This window comes from Gavialis gangeticus, unplaced genomic scaffold (assembly GCF_001723915.1).
Source record: "Gavialis gangeticus isolate Ggan-Ray unplaced genomic scaffold, GavGan_comp1, whole genome shotgun sequence".
Classification (NCBI taxonomy): Eukaryota; Metazoa; Chordata; order Crocodylia; family Gavialidae; genus Gavialis; species Gavialis gangeticus.
In genome coordinates, this window is record NW_017729012.1 from 322,368 (window position 1) to 341,904 (window position 19,537).

Genomic DNA, 19,537 nt, shown 5'->3' on the forward strand with positions numbered 1-19,537 from the left:
TCCAAAGCTGCAAATGTGGTGATATAATGAATCTTAAAAAAAAACAACCCCAGCACATGGTTGTGTTAAATCTTAGCATCACAGATAGCTTATTTCCGACCGGAGGGGATGGCAACACCCATGTACAAGCCGTGACTAACCGTGTGCCTGAACTACAGCCCGCCTCTGTTGCCGGGAGGAAGTTGTTGGTTCCCATAGGAACGGTTTTGTTTACGTTCCAGGTTGCCCTGAGTTCGCTCCTCTGGGCCAAGGGGAAACATGCTTTGCTGCTGCAGGAACCAAGCCTGAAGGCACAACCTGGAGCTAATTTGGTAAAGGAAGCTGCGGACACACAATTTGGCCGGACAGGTCAGCAACAGTCAGGCCGGCACCTGGACCAGCAAAGAAAGAGGGGGTTGGATGTGTGTGCGCGTGCACATGTGTGGGGTTTGGCTTATTTGTACATGGGGGGGATGGATGTGCATGCATGCACATCTGTGTTGAACGATAGCTGTGGTTGTGCATGTGATGGGAGAGAGTGAGACAGTGCTAGGTTGGGGAAGTGCTAGAACAAAACCCCATCTCCAGCACGAGGGGGCGGTCCTGGGATACGCTTGCTCCGTTGGATGCATTTTGCTGGGATGGTTTAACGGGAACGTTTCCATAAGTAACAGAAATACCTGATGATGATTTCCCTTTTTGTTCTCTTCCCTTTTCTCCTTTGTTCTGCTCTTTCCTCTCCTTGTCCTTTGGGTATTTTTTCTCCTCCACCTTTTTCAGGGTCCTCTTAGTCTCATGTTTCTGTTTAATGGGTTTCCTCGCATTCACTTCCTCCTGCCTTGAGCCTTGTTTTGATCTCTTTGCTTTCTCTTCAAGAGACTTCCCCCCATCTAATTTTGCCTTGTTGTTCTGTCTCTATCTCAGACATTTTAGTGGCCCTCCTTACTGCTCTCAAGCCCACACGTCCTTTCCTTTTCTTCTCTCCTTGCCCTTCTGCTAAAGGTCTCTTCTCCTCTGATAAGGGGATAACTCAGTAAGTGGACCTCCCCCCGAAATAATTGCCTGCCCCTAGTCAAGAGAGTGGGACTGTACCTTTTTGTCCTTTGCATTATTCAGGGATGTTGAGAAGATCTTTCAGCTGCTTTTACAGTAGAGGGGGCCAACCTTTTTGGCAGGTGTGTCCCAAAATTAACTCCACATTCTCCCTGGTGTGTGCCACTCTGATTCCCTTCTCCTGCCTGCTCTGCTGCTCTGCTTTCCGCTCCCAGCCCTGCGTTCCCTTCTTGATCTGCTGCTATGCTTTCTGCTTCCTTCCCCTCTGCTCTCTGCCCAACCCGCTATGTCACGTCCTGCCCGGTGCCCTGCCTGCGCCTGTGCTTTCTGCTCCCTCCCCAGTCTGCCATGTGCCACACACAGAGGCTGCCTGTGGCACCTGTGTGCCAGGTTGGCCACACTTGCTGTGCAGCACTGGCGACGGGGTGAACAGGAATGCTCCTCCCAGAGGCAGTGTGAGATCTGTGCAAGGGGGGCAATGCAGTGAACAAGCAGCAGAGCTAAATCAATGGCCTGGCCCACTCGTGTCTGCTTCCCCCACGGTGTTAAATTGGTAGCCTTGAGCATATGCCTGTATTCCCTGCGGTGCTTTGACAAGCCCAAGCAATGCATACAGGGAGACAGAATCGGCCCCAGTCACACGTACACAGTCTAACTGTTTATTACAGTACATGCAATCAAGTAATCAGTGATTCCCTCAGCAGGGATTTGTATGTGATTTGACTGCTTTTGGTCCCTCTCGCAACGAGCACCTAAAGGCCAGTCATTGCAAAGTCTTCACCTGGTTCATTCAGGCACTCCAGTTCCCCGCGCCCATCCCGCCTTCTCCTGTCTGGATACAGATTGCTTCACTTTCTTTGCCTCCGAGACCCAATATAATGTTATTCTGGTTTTCAGGTTCTCCGTCCTAGTAGCTAAGTGGTAGTTTTGTTCCTGCTTTTCCACCCTGGGATTTCAAAAGGACAATGGCAAAACTCTTGCAAGTTCCTCCCAGGTTCTTTCCCTCAGAGTGGCACATCGCTAACAAGACCCAGTATGCCAGTGCAGAGTCTCAGAGATCCAGGTCGGAGCGAGTTGTAGAGGAGAGCCAGAGGCTGGTGGACGAAATCGAAAAAACAACTCAGAAAACCCAAAGCGACGTCAACAAGAAAATAGGTGACGATGCCTGCTCTGTGTGTGACTGGGATCGTTGGGGTTTGCAACATTTAAGGTACACCCACAAACACTGGGGATACCACTTGGTATTGAGCACTAAGTAGTAGCATGTGTCGATGGCATGTTGCTTGATGCCAGAGAAAAATAGGGATGCATTTGCTTTCCAACATTATTTTGTGATGAATTCTGTATTATAACCATACAGGAGCTAGTGGGCCTTGGCTTGATATTTAAGTATTATTGAGTTAAGCAAGGCAAGGAAGCTGTCTTTGCAACCAGGTTATGTGTCTTTTGGAAGCATCATAGCAAGAGTTTTTGAAGAAACCAGTGAGATCATGGCTCTTTTGTATAATGAAGCATAGTCAGAGACTTGTGGGCTAGTGAGATGGGAGAGACCAGGAAAGTATTACTTTCACCTCTGTTCCCATGTGAGGAACGTAGCCATGGAGGACTTCGTTGACATGTCCAAGGGCACACAGGAGGCATGTGGCCAAGCAGTCAGTTGAACCCAGATTTCCTGTCCCACGGTATATAAGAACTCGGAGATAAACTCACCACGGTTATTGTAACCTGAGTCCATTTTGTCCATAACTGTGGGCCATGAGTTAATGTTTGGCTGCATATAATTAATTTTCTGTCTTCTTATTACAGAGCAGAGACTTGAAGAAATAAAATACTGGAAGCAAGAATTAGATGACAAACTCGAGGAGCTTGTTAATGAGACAGAGGTGCTGCTGACTTTTAAGACAAGGGTAGAGAAAGCTTTGGAGAGCTGCAGAGAACCCCTTTTCATTGCTCAAGAGTGTCTCCTGAACAGGTGAGAATAATACATTACTGAGCCATTCCAAATAATAAGTAGTGCGAGTGTAACTGATGAATGCTGTAGGTGAGTTTGGAAATAGTGGAAATTTGAAAGCCTACGCCTAGAAACCTTTCAGCGCCTGCCACCCTTGTTAATGATTTGGAGTTTAGAAGGCACCTGTGGAAAAGATGCAGAGGTGGTGTTGATGTGAGGTGGGATCTGGGGACCAGACTGCATTAGGTCTCGTTGAAGCTCCCAGCTAGAACCCAAAGGAGTTGCAAGTCAGGTCCTTGGATGGGTGCACTGCCTTGCTAATGCTGAAGCACCCACCCCAGGGCCTGACTTTCTCCTCAGTTGCCTTTGGTTCAGTTACCCCAGTGTGCAGCAGAAAATCAGGCGCTATTGCCAGTCAGATATAGCAAAGACACGCCTTGGGTACAGTATGCTCTAGCATAGGGGTCGTCAGAGCTGGGATGCTCAAATGAATCACACAAACTGATGGTGTTTTTCCCTCTTCTCTTAGGGAGAGGCGAGTTGGGATTGACTTGGTCCATGACGAAGTGGAACGGGAGCTGATAAAGGAAGTGGAAGTACTTCAAGGGGTTATGGCCTTGCTTGAACGCACACTGGAACAAAGCAATGAGCAAATTAGGTATAGAGGGGCCGGCCGAGGGGCAGAGCACTGAGTGGGCCCCATGTTGGAGAGGGTCCTTGATGGAGCCTTAATATGCTAAATTCAAACCTTGGGAGAGTCTAAGCACCTGCTGAAATCAGAGTTCAGGACTTCTGAGAGACTGGATCACACCCTTTGATTTCAGCAGAGAGTTTATTAAGAGACTGCTGGTCCAGTGAGGTCCAGGGTTTCCAGGACTTGCACCATGTAAACCCATGTGTGTTTTGCTTTTGACCTCGGTGGGAGCAGCTTCATGCCCTACACTTGCCAGAGTGACAGCTTACGATTCACATTTGCAGATGAAAATAAGATTGGCCTTACGTAATTCACCTGCTCCTGGGTGGACACTGGGGGATTTCTGAGTGTCCCCAGTGGCAAAAATGGACTCGTTAGTAGCACCGTGCCTCAATTCAGGAAAGAAGGAGGCCATTATTTTATTCAATTGCAGATTAACGGAGTTTAATTGTTTTCCTTCCAGGCTAAACCGTTCTGCTAAATACAACCTGGAAATGGATCTGAAAGACAAGTTCACTGCCTTGACAATCGATAACTATTGCGCCGACTTGACAAACAACACCCCTGATATCAGATACGCCAAAAATGTAGTGAAGGTGGAAGGGAAGTAAGTGGTTGTTGCCACAGATAAAGAGCTACTTGTTGTGTAGGCAGGCATCTTAAACTATCCCTGCTATATTAAGATGAGCCTAGCCCCTGTATATAATAAGGCTTTCCATCTGTTTTCTTAGCTGCTTTTTTTTTAATTCTGCCCATCGCTGTACTGCTCGAGTCTCTCTTCCCTGAGCAATAGCAATGTTCCTCATGGACATCCATGCCAGTAAATGGTTTGGATGTTAGCAGTTAGTGAGAGGAAAACATTATGTCACTGGCAAACGTGGCTGGATTTCCTAATCTAGCTTCCTGCTCCACTTCTTTTCTGCTACCCAAATTGCCCTAGCAGATGGGACACTAGTCTGGGGACTCGGGGTGGGGGTTTGGGATCAATTCCTGACTCGGTCACTGGCATGCTGTATGACACTGGCAAATCGGTTCCCTTCCCTCCCTTCTTTATCTCTTTGAGGGTGAGAGCTGGTCCTTCCTGTGATGCAGCCAACACTGGCCTCTGATACCATAATGCTTCCTTCGTGTTATTCTGCTTTCCTTCCTGCAGAGTTAGCGCATGCCCATGAATACCTGCATGGGCTGTGCATCACCCTGAGTGACCTTTTTTGTTTGATGCCATTGTAGTTCTGTGAGCCCTGAGGACTGGGTCGATTTCTCAAACATAAATGTCGAAAAGGCCGACAAACAGAGGAACAACTCCTTGGCTCTGAGGGCTTTGATCGACAGCATCCTGTCCCAGACGGCTGGGGACATGCGCAAGCAGTGCGACACAGTGAACGTTGCTTTCCGAAATCGGGTGAAGGAGACCAAAGATGCAAAGAGCAAACTGGAGACACACCTGGCAAAGGTAAATGCCGGAGGGGAGCATGCAGGGACTGTGTAGAAGCAGGATGGGGTTGCCCAGTTGGGAGGATCTAAAGGCTCAAGCTACCCTGCCTTAGAAGTTCAAGGAGTCCAGGGCTTTCTGCACTTTTATGGCTAAGGTGCCATTCATTTTCCAATTTGAAGCGGCGCAAGTCCTCTTGATTGCACATCCTAGAAGACAGGTGAGCTTGAGAATTCCTTTCAATCACAATGCTAAATATTATGCAGCAGGAGCGGAGAAGCAGCTGTAGACTAATAACTGCATGCTTCTGGGCTCAGCAGTGATCTGAGATCTATTTTCTTTGCAGCCCCTGGTGCCAGGAGGCCTTGGGCAGGTCACTCGGGCTTAAATTTTCAGAAACTGTCTCTGTTTGTTTTTCTCAGTGTTTGGGTGCCCTGCCCAAGTCTCCTGAGCCTCATTAAATTCCAAGGAAACGGTGCCATTCAGTGCAATGGAGCCATGATTCATCCCTTGGTTTTAGAGGTGTTCTGCTGCTTGGGTCCTCAACTCAGATGGGTTGCTGTTGGGAGTGCTCGGTGTCTTTTGAAATTAGGCCTAGATCTCCTAAATAGGATACTCAGAAATTGAGGTTCAAAGTTAGCAACTACCATTGAAAATGTTGGCTTCCGCAAACTGTGCCACAGTGACTCTGTCTGCAAGACTGTGGTGGTAATCTTCACCCACCTTTGAGAATTACTTTTGAGATCTGCAGGTGAAATGACACTGAGTTGTGAGAGGGGTAGGTTGTAGCCATGTTGGTCTAAGCACATGGGCAGACAAGGTTCTTTGGGTAAATCCAATATCTTTTATTAGACCAGCTCAAATAATTGGAAAAATTCTTCTTAGCAAGCTTTTGGGTATAAACACCCTCGCATCCCCACCTTGACGAAGGGTGTTTGTGCCCAAAAGCTTGCTAAGAAGAATTTTTCCAACTATTTGAGCTGGTCTAATAAAAGATATTGGATTTACCCAAAGAACCTTGTGTGACTCTGAGTTGAGGCATTTATGGTGGCAGTTATGAAAGAGGATATCAAGTTGAAGTCACTGGAAGAGGCAATGTATTGCTCTTCCCTCTGTTGGATTCATTAAGGTGATGGATGAGATAACATCCCAGGAGAAGAACATTGCAGCCTTAAAGAAAGCTGTTGCCGATAAAGAAGGACCTGCTAAGGTGGCTCAGACCCGCTTGGAGGCCCGGACCCATCGTCCGAACGTGGAGCTGTGTCGTGACATGGTGCAGTACCGGCTGATGAGTGAAGTTCAGGAGATCACAAGCAATATTCAGAGGCAAGTGGAGTGGTGGAACAGCTGGGTGTCAGTGACTGGGCAGATGGAAACAGTTGAAGTAAATCTCCCCCACACTGACATACAGATGTGCGTGCACGCATTTTCAATATCTGGCTTTCTAAATAAGCAGAGGCCCATCAGCCTGTTAAGTCTCAAGTTGTTTTATTAGAGAGAGCTAGACATTGCAGTGGTGCTTTGGTTTTCACTCATTAGATCTTGAAATGATTATTTGAGCTAACTAAAAGAACAGGTCATATAAATGTCCGCAAGTCTCTTGGCCCCAGCTCTGGAAAAAAAAACAAAGGTATTTTTAGAGTACAACATAACTATGTAGAAAGTCTCCCATCCACTTTTACTTGAAAACAGTACTAGAAAGTGACTCATTTTGTTCAACCTTATGGTTTATCAGCCTTTTTGGAATAATGTTAATAGGTGTGAACCAGCAACCGCAGTGTGCTCTAACGGGGGCGGGGGAGGTATTATGCCTCTCTGAGATCTCTACTTAAAAGAGTCTCTGTGGCAATGGATCTTTTACCCACTCCCTCTAACTCTCTCTTGGGGCTCTGCTGCTTCTGTGGCCTTGTCCTTGGGTGTCAAGGGAAAGGGTGTAGAGGAACTATTTTGCTTGGGAAGAGTTGGCAGATCATGGGCAGGGGTGTTATAACATTGCTATTTCAGAATCTCACCCTGCTTGTTCATGTCCCCAACCATCTGGGATGGGATGCAGTTGTAATGGGGTCAGAGGTATTTACAGTATCTTCCTTTACCCAGCACAGATCAGGTAAACGTAGTAGAGCCTGGAGCCATATCCTGTCCAGTGCAGCCCCATTTGAAGAGGGGTGGGTCAGGCGAGCTGTGGCCAGGAGGAGTCCCTGAGAGTATAAGAGCCCATTCTCCTGCAGGAATGGGCCACCTCCCAGTGGAACAGTATGGGGAAGTACCCTGATGGGACCTTCACAGAGATTTCCTCCCCCAGGGGTTTCACTTGGAGAGTGTGCAGTGATCCTCTGTCACATAAGATGCACATGGTTACACCAGTATCTGCCTGGGTTTTTCCCTCCTAGATTAAAGGACACATGGGCACAGGCTGAGGCAGAGCTGAAGGGCCTGAGCCGCCGGCAGCTGTCCCTAGAGGAGGAGATCCAGGTCAAGGAGAACACGCTGTACATCGATGAAGTGCTCTGCATGCAGATGAGGGAGTCCATTTCCATCAACAACTTCTGAGACCCTGACATCAGTGATAGCACACTGCACAGCGGGCCAGTGTCTGCTGAGAGATGCTCCGGAGCAAGGCTAGAGCAACTCTGAGCTGTCCCCTACCAACTCTGGATTTACCCTGGGGTAACTTTGACCAGATCCCAGCCCTGTGTGCTCACAAATGAATTAAAATGGACTTAAACTGTCCCCAGGTGCCCTTGTTCCAAAGAATACCCAAGTTCCAGAGGCTCCCCGTTTAAACAATACAGTTATGGAACAAAAGGAAAGCCCCATTTTTACAGTCACCTGATCTATTTTGGATGCTGCCAGTGTCACTTCAGCACTTACTGCTTTTTAAATGCTGTGAGCTAAAACAGAAGTTCCTACATAAAGTCATTAGTTTTGGCAGGGGTGCCAGTGAACCTTAGATGCGATTGTTTTTCCAGTGCCTTAAGATGCTAAGAATGTGCAGTAGCTCAATACCTGCTGGCTGCGTCAGCGTGACCTAATGGATGGCGTGTTGGGACCCAGGACACCCAGATTCAATTCCAGGCTCTGCCACTGGCCTGCCGGATGACCTTGGGCAAGCTGCTTCCCATCTCTGTGCCTCTGTTTCCCTTTTTGTAAAATAGTGGTAATAATAGTGCTGTCCTTAGAGATCTGTGAATGAAGCATACTAAAATGAGTTTGGCCATGAGTTCTGCTTTGCTCAGTGCCGTTGTGAGAATAAATGCAAAAATGAGACAGAGCAGCAAAGACGTGGGATGGGAAGGCCCAGTTGCAAAAAGCCTGAGGTTTTTTTTTTTAATCTAGGGGATTCAGGCTTTGCTCCCTACCTATTCCAGTTCTAGCAGCCTTTCCCTTTCAGAGCCACTGCTAAGCCCACTAAGCTCCCCACTGCTTCCTCCAAAGGATGGGCTCAGACATTTGCGGGTGTCAGTGATCTTTATTTACGTCTCCTCGGAAATCACCAGTGGCTCACACCATGGGGTAGGCGATGACAAAATAATTCAGCTCTGAGTCAATTAGGTCTCTGAACTTCCTATAAATGTCTCGCAGCATTCGGTCCTCTTCGTGGGTCTCATGCCGGGCAGTGTAAATCCTGACCTGTGTGGACAGAGAGCAGTTGCATCTACCAGGGATACATGCAGCAGGCTCTGCCATTCAGCGAGTTACAGGGACAAGCCCTCGTGACTGCTGCGGCTGCTTCGATAAGCCATCCCTCTAATGGAAAATGGGGGTCAGGTCCTGAAGTCCCGATTCAGTTTGGGTTTGGGGCTGTCTCAGAGAGCTGTGCCTCAGGGAGTGAAAAATGAGTCTCCTGTTTGGCGCGTCAACCTCGCAATGTCTGATGTGGGGTGGGGAAGGCTCCTTTCCCTATGAGATAAACAGGTGGCTCTGTCCCCAGAGCCCATGGATCCTCTGGGATGTACATGGATCTTGGAGGATCTGCTGGAATGAGAGCCCAGCTGTGATGATGGGGTTCTGCTAAGCTGCCTAGCAGCAGAGGCTATGCCCTCCCCCTGGATTCAACAAACATCCCTGTGCAGAACATAAATCTTACTGGGCTTTAAGGATGGGATTAAGGTTTAATGTGTACTTTTAGGTACATCCATCATGTTGGAGCTGGTTAGTACCTTTCCTGACTATGTTTTGCAGGGGCTCATCAGGACAGAGACCCATGTTTCAGTGGATCTTGGGAGTCTGCTCCTGATCCTTGTACTTCATGTTGAGATAGTATCTAAAGAAGCCTGCACCACTAGTTTCAGAGGCTGCCCTTCTGTGGAGGGCTTTGATGAAGAGGAGCAGGGGAAAGAGATTTTACAACACAGGCTTGTACCTTTATGGTGCACAGGGTGCATTTCCTTTCGGCCCGTTTTTGGAGCAGCTGCTCCATAAATGTGACGCTGAGGAAGGCCCAGACTTTCAGGAAGAAGAGCCTTTCGCATGCTAGCACGAGCTGCAGCAGCTCCTCATCCAGTGGTTCGTGGTCATGGTTGAACTCGAGGGTCAGTTTCTTGAAAATTAATAACACGGTTAATTTCTGTGCAGAAGCAGAGGCCTCTCTGCTGTGGCAGTTTCACGGGGATCCTGTCAGCCAGCCTTTTCTCCTTTTACTGTCTTACCAGCACATCCATTTTGTACCTTGGTACAGTGGCACTGGTATGTATGTACCTAACAGTAACACCCAGAGCATCCCATAGGGTCGGATGTTACTGAAGCTCAACCAAGAGCAGTACTCACATATTTAAGTCAACAGAGCCCTCTTGCGGACACACGGCATACGGCAGCAGAAGTTTTTCTGCCAGTCCAGCTATACTTGGCAACCGTCAATCCTCTGCATCATGGTGTACGTGCAAGAGGTCTACGGGATCATCACACCAAGCCCTTCAGCACATACACCTAGGCAGGAATATGGAGGAGTGGAGGCTGCCCTAGACCTACCATCCCCACTTTAAACCACCGAGACAGTTCAAAGGCCAGACTGGCAGAGCCTCGGCGGTTGTAGCTGTAGATTAGAGCTGCTGCTGACTGTCTAATGCCTCAGCAAGGGTGTGATTCTGTCGGGGTGATGTCCCTTAGCCTTTCTCCAACTAAGGAGTACCCACAAGGTGGTGGGGGCTAGGGTTTTGACGTGCCCTATTCCCAACTTATAAAAGTACCCACTTAGCCCTCCAGTTGGATGCAGTTTAAGGTCATACCCAGGACCAGCACAGCTGTATAACCTTCCCTAATGGCATAATAAGCTATGCCAACCAGTGTGCTCTTTTCCTGGGATCGCCTGGTCTATACCACGGTTTTGCCCATATCATAGTGTTGACTGGGGGCTGGGGTTTTTTTCCTCATCCCTGTCAATATAGCCACCCAAGCAGAGCTTTGTAGTGTAGGCCAACATGTGATGTACCTGAAATTCAGGCCCATATCTGTTTTCTCCAGTTTCTCATACATGCTGATCGAGAGCAAAGAAAGTCTGGGGTTGAAAGGGAGTAATGCTTTTGGCATAAAGCCTTCCATCTGTGAAGTTCCCAAAGCCTTTTTACAGACTGATCCTCACTCAATATGAAAGGGCGTTATTGCTCACCAGAGCTGGGCTGGAGAAGAGCAGCTGTTCAGAAGGGCAAAGTTGAGCCACCCAATGGAAATGAAAAACTACGCAGCCAGCTGAAGCTACCTGAGGAATTTAGATACGCAGAAACATTAGGGACACTGGACTTTGGCTGGCATGCTGGACTTGCCATCTGTGGGCAAAATGGCCTTGTGAGCTTTGACCTCAAGTCAGGACTTCACTTCCGCACCAGCAGTTGGGTACAAGGCCAACGTGGGCACGGCCACCCGTTCAGCTTAGTAACAGGAGAGTACAGTGTCTCTGTCCCCACCGTACCTGTAGGATGTGCTTGTAAGCTGGCAAGATATTGGTGAGGGTGGGTCTCATTGTCCAGTCTGAGTCACTGAAGTACCCGCTGCGTAGACTGATGCTCCTGGCAGGGATCTCTGCTAACAGGATCCTGGCTAAACTGTCATGCTTCATGATGCTTTCAAAGAACAAGTTCACTCTGAGTTTTGGGGCTCTCTTGGCTAGGTTTGCCCAGGACATCCCCCATACCACTTGCCCATGAGGGTCATGGATGTGGCACTTGACATTTAGGGTCCAGAGAGAATTGGCATTATGTTCACACAGCATGTCCAGCAGGTCGTCAGAAATGCAGTTGTAATTGAGGGTCAGGATGACCAGGTTACAGAACTTAGACATTGTCTGGTGAAACAGGGAGCAGTTGTAGATAGGGAGGTGGTGACCAAATAAATCTTCTATGTTGATTTCAGAGATGAGGCTTTTATTTTTCAAGTAGCTCAAAGAGCTCAAAAGCTCACAGCCTTCTTCCAGCGTCACCCGGGCTCCTTTCAAGCTGAGATAATCAAGGTGCTTGCCCATTCTTTTTAAGAAAGTACTTAAGTTCTTGATGAACTGAATCCGGATGCCATTTTTCCAGACCACTCTGTCCAACTCCAGGTGCTGAATACTTAGGGACATCAGGCGGCTGTTACATTTGCCCAAGCGTGAAAGAAGCCCTCTGATAGTCACTTGAAATTTTCGGGTGAAGACAGCATGGTAAGGATTCAGGAACCTGATCTCGAGGTGTTCCAAGTACTTGCCAAATTTCTTGACGTACCACAGAGAAGATTCAAGCTCTGCTGTGTGCAACCTAGAAGGCATCCCACGGAAGGTGATGGTTCTGGTTCTCCAGAGAGACCCCGAGTACATGGCCTGACTCCATCTCTTACAGACTAAGGCAGCCCGGGATCTGTCCCTGTCGTCTAGCCACCGGAACACGTGGCTCATGCAGATGTCAGGTAGGAAAGCCCAGCAGCTCTGCTCGGGTTCGCCGTCATCCTCCATCAAAGCAGAATCTAGCCGAGTGGTCTGCAGATCAGTAAAGCTTTGCCTACTTATTTGCTGTCCTGCAATGGGTCAGTATATTCCAAGTGACTAGAAAACTCCAGTCTCTACAGTCAAAAGCGACAATCCATTTTTTACCTCTTTACATCCAAACTCTGGTGACCAAATGGGCCTGTGGGTGTAAACTGTGATCTAACCTAAATTGAAACGGAGAAAACTGATGAGCAGAATACCCTTACGCAAAAAGGTGCTGACAGTCACAGACCTGATAAAAGCAGCAGGATGAGCTTTTAGCCTTGCTACCAGGATTGAAGGAGCAATTGAAGCCCTTTATGTTGTGAGAAAATTGAAAACAATGGAGGTTTACTTCTGGAGTCACTAGGCCAGGTGGCCCAGATACAGCTAAAATGATGTGGTTAATGGTTTTACTTTATTGCAGACCCTGGAGTGAAGGTATTATTTTGCAAGGCTTGGGGGTGGGAAAGAATGTGAGAGGCAGAGAGCTTCTTGCAAGACACTAGAAAGCAAACAGGACACAAAGTAACATGTGTTTTCACTTAGAAAAAGGGCTTGTTTTTAACTCAAATTGTCTAAGTCAAGCAAAACCCTGACAAACGCCAGGCAGCTTTCATGGGAGTTAGCAGGTGCAGTTAAATTTTACCAGCTAACACAGGACTACAAGGGAGTCGGGACCACTTGAGTCCAGTTTCTTGACATTGCAGAAACCATGTAATAGCTATTAGAGCCCATCGCTGCAAGCCCATATAGCACAGGCCAATTCCCCTTCCAGTTAGATCATGTGAATTAGCTAAGTTAAGACCCTATTTAACTGGCAACTACAATCAGCAGCAGGGGAGAAGGGTGGATAAGCAGTGGCAGTGTTACCCCTGGGGGCTTTGGAGCTGCTTTCCTGCCATGGGAGGTGGGTCAGCAAGGAACCTGCTCTTTCTTTCAATTTGGCTTGGGGAACTTTGGGTGCATCTCTGGCAGATGAATGTGACTGCACCAGAGAAATTCCTGATTTCTTCCTCTGATGGAAACAACTTGGGGAAGCCCTGGCAATTTAACTACTTGGGCTAAAGGCGCAAAAATTGGAGCGACACCAAAAAATACCGTTTCAGGTCTTGGCCTCCAATGGAACGGCAACATCAGTTGAGCGTGGACTTTGGGAATCAATTGGTTAAATTTTATATCCACCCAAACACTAGAAGCTCCTGAAAATTACCAGCAAGACTGGAGATGGCAATTAAACATGATCAAGTCCTCTCTTGAGCAGCCTGTCAGCATGGTTGGTGCTCAACCATGGAAGAGTTGCTTTTTTTTTGGGCAGCAAAGATTGGATGCCTGACACACATCTGCTGATTTTTTTTTAAGCTCTTCTATGTGAGTACCACAGTCCATCAGGGAGGGTGCTCTAAGGGCCTGCTGGAATCAAAGATAATTTCTCTACTTCAAATATCACATTCCCTCTGCCGGGGAAATACATGCTAAGCCGTTCAGTGAGCCAGTCTGTCTTGGGGATTCTGGCAGCATGATCCAGGGGATGGGGAATGCATCTGAAAGTTATAAGACTTGATGGGGAGGGATCGAAGCAAAACTGTGATGCAAGAGATCAGTTAGTTACCAGTTCTGCTGTTCATGCTGCTTTGTTTGGAAGGCATTCAGACCCTAGCACCATTCCTCTTCTGATCTTGTCCTGACAGGGCTCACTGGGCACTGAGAGATGGCGTGTGCCCAGATCCAGCCATTATGAAGGAACAGCAGGGCTCTGTTGTGATGTCATGCCTACAGCCTGCCTTATCCCAGTGTAAATGGGGACGTAGGCAAGTGGCCAGCCCTGTAAGGAACGGATATAAAGGCTAAGTAGACAGATTTTTTTTTTGTAAAAATCTCTCTCTCTCTCTCTCTTTCTATATATATATATATATATATAAAAGGTTATATAAATCTAACCTCTTATATACTTGGGAACTCGGTGCCAACAGCACACAAGGAACTCAGGGCTGGTTTCAATCTGTCCTTCCCTGAATGCACATCCTTCAGCAGAGGGATGCGATGCAGGCTGGTTTCTGTTAATCCCAAGACAGTCCTTCTTCGCATCAGAACTTCTATAGACTGCTGAAGGCTATGGAAAAGGCTGCAGATGCTTGCAGTTTTTGCATGTTGGGTTTTAATCTGTAATGGTCTGGGGAGTCTATGTAGAGTGTATGGATTCTCTTTGATATTTTAGACCCTCTGCGTATCTGTGTCAGATTTCAAGCTCTAGTTATAATGCTGAGCTGGTTTGCTCTCCCTACTGTCCTTAACCTCCTTGAAGTAAAACACAGGAGAAGTGTTTGCACTTTCTGACAAAGGAGGGTGGTTAAACTTGGCAAATGCCCAGGTCAAGCCAGCTTTTCAAAGGTGAATTCCACAGGGGAAGTGACTAAGCAGCAGTTCCTTGGTACTGGCTTTGATCACCTGATGAGGCTCATCAGAAGGCTACCTGAGAAAGGATGTGGAGAGTATAAAAGGAAGGTCTGGCCTGGGCTATTGGAGAAGCTAGTTTATGTTTTGGAGCAAGTTATTTGGAGGAGGGTGGAGCCCTGGACTCCTGAAAGGACTCTAAATCTAAGCCCAAAGAGCAGCTGAGTGTGGTGCAGGAATTGAGACAGACATGCATAGTTATTATTTTGTCTGCATTTATCTATGTATCTGTGCTTGTTAGAGTCATTAGTTTTTGGGACCTGCATCGAATAGATGTTTTTGAAGGCTTCAGCTGTCTTCTTCCCTGAGGAGGTAAAGGATAAATCCAGAAGGTTGGAGCTCTAGGAGAGAGTGCTTGGACCGTGGGAGAATCTGGAAGGCAGCACTGGTCCTGGGTGTCTAAATTAGTTGGATGGTGGGTCCTGTTTCTGGGAAAATGTAATGGGCAGGGGTGGGGCCCAGTGGGTGAGTTAACACCTAACTCACTCACTGGGCAATGAGTTAACACCTAATTGAGGTGAACAGGGAATAGTTCCCAGCAACTTGGGCTAAAGTTGCAAGCTGCCCACGGCTGTATCAGTGTCACACCCAGGTGATGATCACCGCAGCTTTAAAGTGTTTGCAGTTTTTTTCTTTTGTCACCAGCAGTTTCAAGATTTTGACTTTTTTTTTTTTTTTTTAATGTAGACTTAGATTCTAGACATCAGCTTGGCTGCTCCACTCAAATCCAGGCCTATATATTTTTGATTTCTAGCAAAAATAAGTCTGTGCCCCAAAGACTCCACTCTAGATCTAGACTCCATGATCCTGAGTGCTTCGCAAATGCTTGTGGAAAGACATTATTTTAGCACATGGCATTCAATAGACTTGGATTAGCAATTTATTACAGTAATGCCTCAAAATCCCAAACCTGGCCCAGAACCCAGTTGTACTAAGATCTGCAGAGACGCAGAAGACAATCCTTACCCCAGAGAGCTGACCTTCCAGTGCTGTTAGCCCAGGTTGATGATGGACATCCCAGGATGCTAAATGCATTATTGGCCCATGCGCAGGTTGAACACAAACCCAGGACACAAAGTAACCAAAGATGAAGTTGCAAGCAAAATGAGTTGGCTTTAATCTTCAGAGTCACTTTTTTTTTTCTCACAAAAGCAGTTGCGTGGTAGTTTGTATTACATAATGTACAACTGTTTGCTAGTTTGAGTAGGATGTTCAGAAAGAGGTGACCTCTTAAAAGTCTGCTGATCTCTTGGGTGGAAACGGTAAGTTTTGGCTGTTTCTGCAAATACAGTTTTGCAGAATGTTCTCCGAGTTATCCTTCAGGCTTCATTTCAGCAGTAAGACTTGATTTACTTGTGCTCTCCTCTTCTAGGTACAGGTGGCCTGAAGGAAGGGATATCCAGCAGGTACTCCTGGCTTAGCAGCCTGGCTTTCTCGGATACTGTAAATCAGGATTCATTCCTTTCCAAATTTGATTCAGATTACCCAGGCCAGAAGGCACTTACTCTCACATATTTGCTCTGTATTGGTTCCAGTAGCCAAAGTGCCAGATTACACATAGCTAGAAGTGTTCCCAAAACAGATGGAGATGGATTAGCAAGAGTGCAATCCACACATGTTCACACTTAAGAAAGTGCACTCAGGAGTCACTGGTGCTGCTCACCCACTCACTCTGCAGCTTGAACTTGAGCACCGTTGCCCTCTCTCAGCTCCTGTCTGGGGGCTGAACATGCCTGTGATGGAGCGTGTCCAGGAACCTGGCACAATGGTTAAACTCTCCCAAACCCTGTGAGGGGTCTGACAGCAAACACTTTGGAGCACTGGGGCCCAACCCATGGCTTGTGGGTAGTATGTGGCCTGCAAGGCTCTCTGATGTTGCTCACAGCTATAGAAAATGAAAAAGGATGATGGTGCCCACAGTGCATCGCAGCTCGAAGGCTACAAATCACCGGACATCAGCAGTGGCCTCAGCAGAAGCGCTGTGGGCTGAGCTCTCTTTACTTTGGTACAACTTCAGCTACAAAGTCTGTGCGGATCTGAGAGGAGAATTTGGCCTTTAACTTCTTCAGGAATAGGTGGAGTTGGACGTTACCCCTGTTATTGTGGCAGAGCCTGCTTTTGTTCACTGCCATGAAACTCAGAAGGTGGAGAGACTAGGTGAGGCCTACCCATTAATGATAAGGTTGTTAGGTCACAGTTGTCCCAAATTTAGTGGTAAAGTAACAACAAACCCGTTTAGTACAAAATACATTTCAGAGAGTGGCTCTTTGTTCTCTGTCTCGTTTAGGAAACATGTCACTTTTATTCTCTAGGGATAAAGCAGGTTAATGTCTGTGCACTTGCAATGCGTTTACTGAAGCTGAGCTGAAGCCTGGAACTGGTAGAAGATATTCATTTCCAGTTCTTCCCAGAAGTACCTTAGAAAGACTCCTCTGTAAAACAAAGAGATAAAACATAATTGTGTTTCTTTGCTAGGACTGGGTAGCTTACAATTTCACCTCCCTTTTTTTTGGCTGAGTTTACTAGAGCAGTCTCAAGTAGTACAAGAAAAGCAGTATAAATCATGTCATTAGACAGAGAGTTATTTCAAGGTGAAGTCCTGTAATTCATAAGCCAGTGAAACTCATTCCCTTCATATGGAAGTAAATCCTGCCTTTGTTTTAGTTGCACTGCATCTTTTAAATACACTGTGTACGGGGAAAGGCAGCCCTTTGGGGTTTAGTCTGGCGCAGACTCTCTGCACTCTCTTTTCTTTTTGTTTGTTCTTAACGTAAAACACAGGTAACTGTGGTTGAAATTACATAGCTGCTTTTTGTCTATGCAAACTAATACTCTTCCATGGGAGGTTTGCCCGAGTAAGAAATGCAGGAGTAGGCCCAATGTCCTTACGGTTAGCACCCAATTGTGCCTGTTTTTGTACCTGTATAACTATGCTAGCTCGGGGTAGAATATTTTTTGCTGGTTCCACCTCTAATGTTTATGCTGTTACACAGTATAAAAGTGCCTTGGCTCCTTTTTATAGGAATAAGCTATCCTGACATAACCACCATTGCATTGGTATAACTGTTCTAGGTAGGGGCAAGGGTACTGTACTGCTTTAACCAAGCTGGTATAATTCAAGTGGGATATGTGTGCGTGTATGGCACAAGCATTGGCAAGCGTTAAGTAAGATGCAGTTACTTAAAACCTGTCACTGAGAAACAATTTTATATCGTACATTTATGAGTGCTAAAAAATGCATTCTGCTGGACAGCTGAGACCTCATGCTTTACAAAAGAGAGAAAATAGAGTTATATAGAATTTCATACATGCAGTTGAATTGGGATTATAGTGCAGATGCATTTTTAAGCAGCCTGATGGGACAGATTCTGAAATGCTGCGGTAATTTGTGGTACTTTATTCTAGTAGAAAGAGCATAAAATCAAAGTTAGAAGCTGCCAAGTTCTAATTCTTCCCTGCCACGGGCTTTCTGTGCGGCCTCAGGCAAATCCAAAACAGCAACAGGTAAATCCAGCTGGTCCCACTAAGTTAGTTGGGTTTAGGGCAATAACTCTTGACCTTTTTAGACTCAAGCCACCCCTTGTTAGACTGGAGGCACCCCTCACATAAGTGCTTAGTTTTCATTAATTTTTTTTGACTACAGAAAAACAATAAAGCAATTCTGCTGCGCAAACAACTCAGAAAGACCCTATGGGTCTGATGCTTTAGATACTATGGATTCCTATTTGAAATTTTTGGATTTATCTTGTGAATCATGTTTGCAAACCTAACAGTGCCTTAGAGCCCTAATTGTGCAAATCAGTGGTTTTTAGAGTATTAGGATCTTAAATATCAGATTATAATTCCCAAAAAGAACTGAGCAAATCTTCATTTATTTTTGGTGACTTTATTCACTGACAAATGCCATTTGGGGTGATCCAAACCAATGTGTAAATCTGAAAAATAGTTTATGTTGGAATTTTTTTCCCCCCAAATTGAAGAAGTCAAATGATTTTGTTTCAAAACCAGCACCTTGTTTCAGAATTTAGCAGAATTCATTTTTCTAAAGGACCACTGAGCTCCAAATGTAATCTCTTTTCTGCTCTCCTCCTGGTTTTCTGAGAAAATTAAAAAAATTCCATTTGAGGTTAACTTGTAACAATTTTTTTCCTCTGATTTTTCTGTTTGCCCCCTACACTGACAAATGAGTTGTATAGCACTGTTTCTATCATAGTGGACTGTGTGGCTCCATCAAAGACTTTCCTGACATTTTTACTTCCGTCCCATGCAATTCTTTGACCTTTTGCACTTCCAGAGGCACTTGCTATGTGAGATCCTGTATGATCCCTATTAATCCAGTATTTCGTAGCTAGAAATGTTTCTATTAACTGAAGTCTACCCCATTTTATTGGAACAACCCAGTACCTTGTTTCTCAGGGCTTGATTTTGATTTCCTCCTGACGCTTTGCAAAGAAGCTGAACGAAGGCACTTGATCTAAACAAATAAAAATAGTGCTGTTAGAAAGAAATAGTACCCATTGTTTATTCATACTTGTTAAGACACAGTAATCCCTGCTCCATGGTAGCTCTGTTCTTGCTACAGCTTAAATATAATCATCCTCCTTATCTGGAAATGTCTGAGCCATTGCAAGGTAGGGGAGGTGAAGAGCACTTCTTAGGATCTGACCCTTAAGTTTGATCCTGATTTTTAGTTACTCTGTTCCTGCATTAGAGACAGAGCTCAGGGCAAAGATAGTTTTAAGCTGCAATTGCCATCTCTGTATCCAGAAGCTATGTAAGAGCATGCATGCCTATGACCTCCTGTAAACTGTGGCCATCCTTCAATGTCATTGCAGAATCACAGGTGGTGTGTGAACCCATTCACAATGGGAACCTGTATATGGTCTTTGCAAGTGGCTCCCCAGGCTGGGCAGAAATCTCTTCCATCTTGTGCCTCTCTGTCTACCTCGTCTTCTCTCCCTTTTTGTCAACTGCCACCAAAGAACCATTCCAGTCCTCCGGCACCTCTCCAGAGCACCACGAGTGTTCATAAAGCTGTGCCAG

At 46.3% G+C, this 19,537-nt stretch overlaps 3 protein-coding genes across 4 annotated transcripts in view; 1 reads left to right on the top strand and 2 right to left on the bottom strand.

Moving 5' to 3' along the window:
- On the top strand, nucleotides 1–8,317 carry TEKT1 (tektin 1). 2 transcript variants are annotated; one of them, XM_019511007.1, is made up of 8 exons: nucleotides 1–348; nucleotides 1,930–2,187; nucleotides 2,839–3,004; nucleotides 3,513–3,641; nucleotides 4,141–4,284; nucleotides 4,908–5,130; nucleotides 6,239–6,435; nucleotides 7,500–8,317. In XM_019511007.1, the coding sequence occupies exons 2-8, from the start codon at nucleotides 1,998–2,000 to the stop codon at nucleotides 7,657–7,659; spliced, it is 1,209 nt and encodes a 402-aa protein (XP_019366552.1). In that variant the 5' UTR covers nucleotides 1–348; nucleotides 1,930–1,997; the 3' UTR covers nucleotides 7,660–8,317. The 2 variants fall into 2 exon arrangements, with proteins under 2 accessions (XP_019366552.1, XP_019366553.1); XM_019511008.1 differs by having other exon boundaries at nucleotides 1–311.
- A 107-nt stretch (nucleotides 8,318–8,424) lies between these two features.
- On the bottom strand, nucleotides 8,425–12,783 carry LOC109293195 (F-box only protein 39-like). The gene is made up of 3 exons (XM_019511006.1): nucleotides 11,015–12,783; nucleotides 9,473–9,649; nucleotides 8,425–8,739 (listed from the first exon to the last, which is right to left on the bottom strand). Exons 1-3 carry the CDS (start codon nucleotides 12,026–12,028, stop codon nucleotides 8,611–8,613), a joined length of 1,320 nt encoding a protein of 439 aa, XP_019366551.1. The 5' UTR covers nucleotides 12,029–12,783; the 3' UTR covers nucleotides 8,425–8,610.
- A 2,854-nt stretch (nucleotides 12,784–15,637) lies between these two features.
- The window catches only part of XAF1 (XIAP associated factor 1), a 15,609-nt gene continuing 11,709 nt past the window's right edge, over nucleotides 15,638–19,537 (bottom strand). The window contains 2 exon segments of the mRNA XM_019511009.1: nucleotides 15,638–16,926; nucleotides 18,899–18,968. Coding sequence (XP_019366554.1) covers nucleotides 16,913–16,926; nucleotides 18,899–18,968 — 84 coding nt within the window. The 3' untranslated portion in view covers nucleotides 15,638–16,912.

What these genes read in the sequence shown, in the direction of transcription:
- LOC109293195 (XM_019511006.1), bottom strand. Translation starts at nt 12,028, where the DNA reads ATGGAGGATGACGGCGAACCCGAGCAGAGCTGCTGGGCTTTCCTACCT. An exon ending in CTTACAAGCACATCCTACAG is followed by an intron (nt 9,650 to 11,014) that starts GTACGGTGGGGA and finishes TTAATTTTCAAG; the next exon opens with AAACTGACCCTCGAGTTCAA. An exon ending in GCACCCTGTGCACCATAAAG is followed by an intron (nt 8,740 to 9,472) that starts GTACAAGCCTGT and finishes CTGTCCACACAG; the next exon opens with GTCAGGATTTACACTGCCCG.
- TEKT1 (XM_019511007.1), top strand. Translation starts at nt 1,998, where the DNA reads ATGGCAAAACTCTTGCAAGTTCCTCCCAGGTTCTTTCCCTCAGAGTGG. An exon ending in CGACGTCAACAAGAAAATAG is followed by an intron (nt 2,188 to 2,838) that starts GTGACGATGCCT and finishes TTCTTATTACAG; the next exon opens with AGCAGAGACTTGAAGAAATA. An exon ending in GTAGTGAAGGTGGAAGGGAA is followed by an intron (nt 4,285 to 4,907) that starts GTAAGTGGTTGT and finishes ATGCCATTGTAG; the next exon opens with TTCTGTGAGCCCTGAGGACT.